The sequence below is a fragment of the Triticum urartu genome, chromosome 5A (assembly GCF_056163025.1).
Source record: "Triticum urartu cultivar PI428250 chromosome 5A, HENAU_Tu73, whole genome shotgun sequence".
In the NCBI taxonomy this organism is placed as follows: domain Eukaryota; kingdom Viridiplantae; phylum Streptophyta; class Magnoliopsida; order Poales; family Poaceae; genus Triticum; species Triticum urartu.
In genome coordinates, this window is record NC_141877.1 from 280,677,299 (window position 1) to 280,681,012 (window position 3,714).

A 3,714-nucleotide genomic window follows, 5' to 3' on the forward strand; every position below is an offset into this window, starting at 1 on the left:
CCCATTTGGTAGGTGGGCGTCAGGCCATTGCAGCAGCGTGGTCGTGTCCAAGTTGCGCGGGCACACCTCCACTTCTATATAGGGCCTCTGCCATGGCGTAGTGGCGGGCGGTGAGATTGAGAAGCCGGCGGTGCTCCTCGGCCCCGACGAGCGAGACGACAACCCCGCTTGATGATCGTGCTTCTCGGACTTCCCCGGGATCCACTTGCACATCGCCATTGTGGCCGGCGGGTGGCGGCGGGTGGCATGGGCGGCACGGCCTAGGGCTTGTCGGACGCGTGAACGGCAAAGAAGTGTGTGGAAGTGGACTGGCCGGTCCACGCGCACGGGCTAGGCATTAAAAAGGACCCGAGAGAGGATGGCATTTGGCATGGTGGCTGACATGGGGCCCCTTCCATGTGTTTGGATTAAATGGGGCCGGTGGGCAGTGGCATGCGGACCAGAGAACGAACACCGAGAAGACACACGCATCCATTCCGTGTCACAAACCCGGTCTAAATTTAAGTCAGAAATGGGTCCAAACTAACACGAAACGGAAGATTTTGCGCCTGAGGCCACGCTGTCATATTTTCCGTCTCGACCCAAACTGACATGGACACACCAAATGCGTTCATGTTCATGCGTTGGAGATGGCCTAACGAAGCCAGAGCACAATGCAAGCTGTCGAGAGAGGCCAAGCGTAGCCTAGAGCGGGCGCGCACAGTGCACGCTGCACGCAGCGACAACCGCAAAACAGCAACACGAGGAGAAATGATCCTCGATTGCCCTTCTCTATCATGGTGTCTTCCTTCCCAACCCCAACAGTTCGGCACAAGCTTTCTTCAGTCGCTGGCAGTGGCAGGCCCGCCCAATGCACCCCCTGAGCCATGCCTGGTCCCGCCAGTGCCCGCGGTCACGCGTGGAGCGCAGGGTCCCCTTCTGCTGCTTTGAGGTCCTGAGCCTATGCGGCAGGAGCGAGGAAGACATGAATTGGTTTGTGACTAACTTTGCCAAAGATTGCCACACCTAAGGTTAGGCAAGTTTGACCAACTTAGGTGAGTGTTTGGTTCAAGCCACACCTTAGGCAAGCCACACTTGGACCCCACATGGCATACACACAAAAAGTGTGGCAAGATTCCCTTAGGCTTGCCAACTTGTGGCTCTCATTTTGATGAACTAAACTTAGTCAAGTTTAGCAAAAATGTGTGGCAAAGTGTGGCAATGCTAGTCCTAAAACCAAACAGCCCCGAAGTTTCTCGGCTGGCTGGCCGGTCGATCAAACAGTAGCTACTGAGGCCAACTCCACCGCGCGACCCCAAACGGACGTCCGTTTTGTCCGAATTCTGTCCGTTTGGGTAGGGCAATGGGGTCGTGTCCGGGCGTCCTGGGATGCGGTGGTCGTGTGCCCAGCGCGCGGCCGCATCCGTTTGCCCCATCCTGTCTGTCATGGCCAAAAATGCCCTTATTTTCATCAAAACTAGTTTGCACGTCCAAATATTTGTCTGAAAATTAAAATAGTTTTACAACCCAATTGAAATTGTCTCTAATAAAATAGTTTTACAACCAAATCGAAATTGTCTTGACTGAACATAAAATGAACCAATACATCTATTGGTTGCCAATGTGATCCCACACGTGCTCAACCAAGTCATTTTGAAGATTCAAATGAGTGTGCCAATCACGCATCTCATGGTGGAATTGGACAAACTGTTCAAATGTGGCCGGGTCTTGGTGCAGGGGCTCAATATTTTCACCTTGATAATCAAATCCTTGGTCGAAGATACTCTCATCACGCTCATCCTCGACGATCATGTTGTGCATGATCACACAAGCAGTCATCACCTCTCAAAACTTCCTTTCATCCCATGACAGTGCAGGGTTTCGAACGATACCCGGGATTGAAGCACACCAAAAGCACGTTCCACATCCTTCCTAGCACTCTCTTGCATTTGGGCAAATCTCTTTCTCTTCTCAGCTTGGGTTTCGAGATTGTCTTCACAAAAGTTGACCACTGAGAATATATACCATCAGCTAGATAGTATCCCTTGTTGTACTGGTGGCCGTTGATCTCTAAGTTGACAGGTGGGGAGTGGCCTTCTGCAAGCCTTGCGAAGACTGGAGAACGCTGCAGCACATTGATATCATTGTCAGAACCTGCCATGCTGAAGAAAGAATTCCATATCCAAAGATCCTGCGAAGCCATCGCTTCTAATATGACAGTGCACGCCTTCACATACCCCTACTGGCCCTGCCAAGCAAATGAACAGTTCTTCCACTCCCAGTGCATACAATCTATGCTGCCAAGCATACTTGGAAAGCCTCTAGCTGCGTTGGTTGCCAACAATTTCTTTGTATCAGCGGCAGTTGGCTGCCTCAAGTACTCAGGGCCAAACACCTCGATCACAGCCTGGCAGAACTTGTACATTGACATCAGACATGTTGTCTCACTCATACGCACATACTCATCCACTAGATCGCCTGGAATTCCATATGCAAGCATGCGGATGGCCGCGGTGCATTTCTGGTAAGAGGAGAATCCAAGGTTGCCAAGGGCATCTATCTTGCACTCGAAGTATGGGTCATGAGCAACCACTCCCTCTCGGATATGGTTGAACACATGCCTTGCCATTCAAAAACGTCGACGAAATTTATCCGGCTTGAATAGCGAGGTGTTGGAAAAGTAATCGGCATAGAGCATGACGTGGCCTCTCTCCCTGTTGTGGTTCAGGTTGGGAGCACGGCCAGGGACTGACCCCCTGTACCAAGGTAGCTGCCGTTGAATGTGGTTGTGAACGACCAGTGCAGCCACCACAAGATCTTCATCATCCAACAACGAATCGTCCGATGAACAAATGAAATGGTGGAAGAAAAACTCATGTCCACTGTACATACCTTTGTGGGCAAAGTGTCGAACACCTTGTGGTCGTGGTGGCAAAGAGGCCGCGACGATCACCTTGACGCAACAGGGGTGGTTGCCGGCCGGCTACTAGCCGCTCTGGAGCTCTCGCTGGGAGCTGCTACGTCGTCGACGATCGTATCTCCTCTGCCGTCCGGCAACGACGGCGACGGCCAAACCTCCTCTGATCGACGGCCAAAACTACGGCGAAAGCGCGGGCGTGGTGGCAGCCATGTTGGGACGTGGTTTGGTATGGACGGCCGGAGAATAGCGGCGACGCCGGCGGCGGGGCGGGACGGGGAGAGGGGTGTAGACGTTGGAAGCGAAGGGACTGCTAGTGTCCCCGACAGGCGTGCCACGAGAGGACAAGGGCGTGCGGCGAGCCCGTCCGCACGATGTCCGTTTCATCTCAAACTCTGCGTAAATTTGGGTCGGGATGAGTCGAAAACGAACGAAATCTAAATATTTGTCCGTTTGGAGCCGCGCGTTGAGCCGCGTTATTCGTCTATTTTATCCTAAACAGACGCACCTGAACAAGATGGAGTCGCGCGGTAGGGTTGGCCTGAACTCACATCACGCATCGTGCATAGGGACGAGAGCTTCGATGTAATACTGTTCATCCACCAATTGCAGTGGGTTTTCTGGCGGTACGCGAGGATGCGTATATACTGTACCTATTGTACTACCTCTGTTCATGCATGCCAACCAGTAACTGTAGACACGACACGAACCAAGCCAGCCCTTTTTTCCTTCCTTTCACTGGCCGGCATGCGTGCCGCATGATGGAGTGCGTTATATGATATCATGCACAACTAATTTTATGCTATATTAGGAGTACT

General features: G+C 52.4%; 1 protein-coding gene across 1 annotated transcript; it reads right to left on the minus strand.

Annotated features, from left to right (window-relative positions):
• Window positions 1-2,218: 2,218 nt before the first annotated feature.
• On the minus strand, window positions 2,219-2,608 carry LOC147971066 (uncharacterized). The gene has a single exon (XM_087523807.1). It carries the CDS (start codon window positions 2,606-2,608, stop codon window positions 2,219-2,221), a length of 390 nt encoding a protein of 129 aa, XP_087379933.1.
• Window positions 2,609-3,714: the final 1,106 nt, after the last annotated feature.

Bases quoted from the DNA above. Each gene is read 5' to 3' on its own strand.
- LOC147971066 (XM_087523807.1), bottom strand. From the start codon at position 2,608: ATGGCAAGGCATGTGTTCAACCATATCCGAGAGGGAGTGGTTGCTCAT.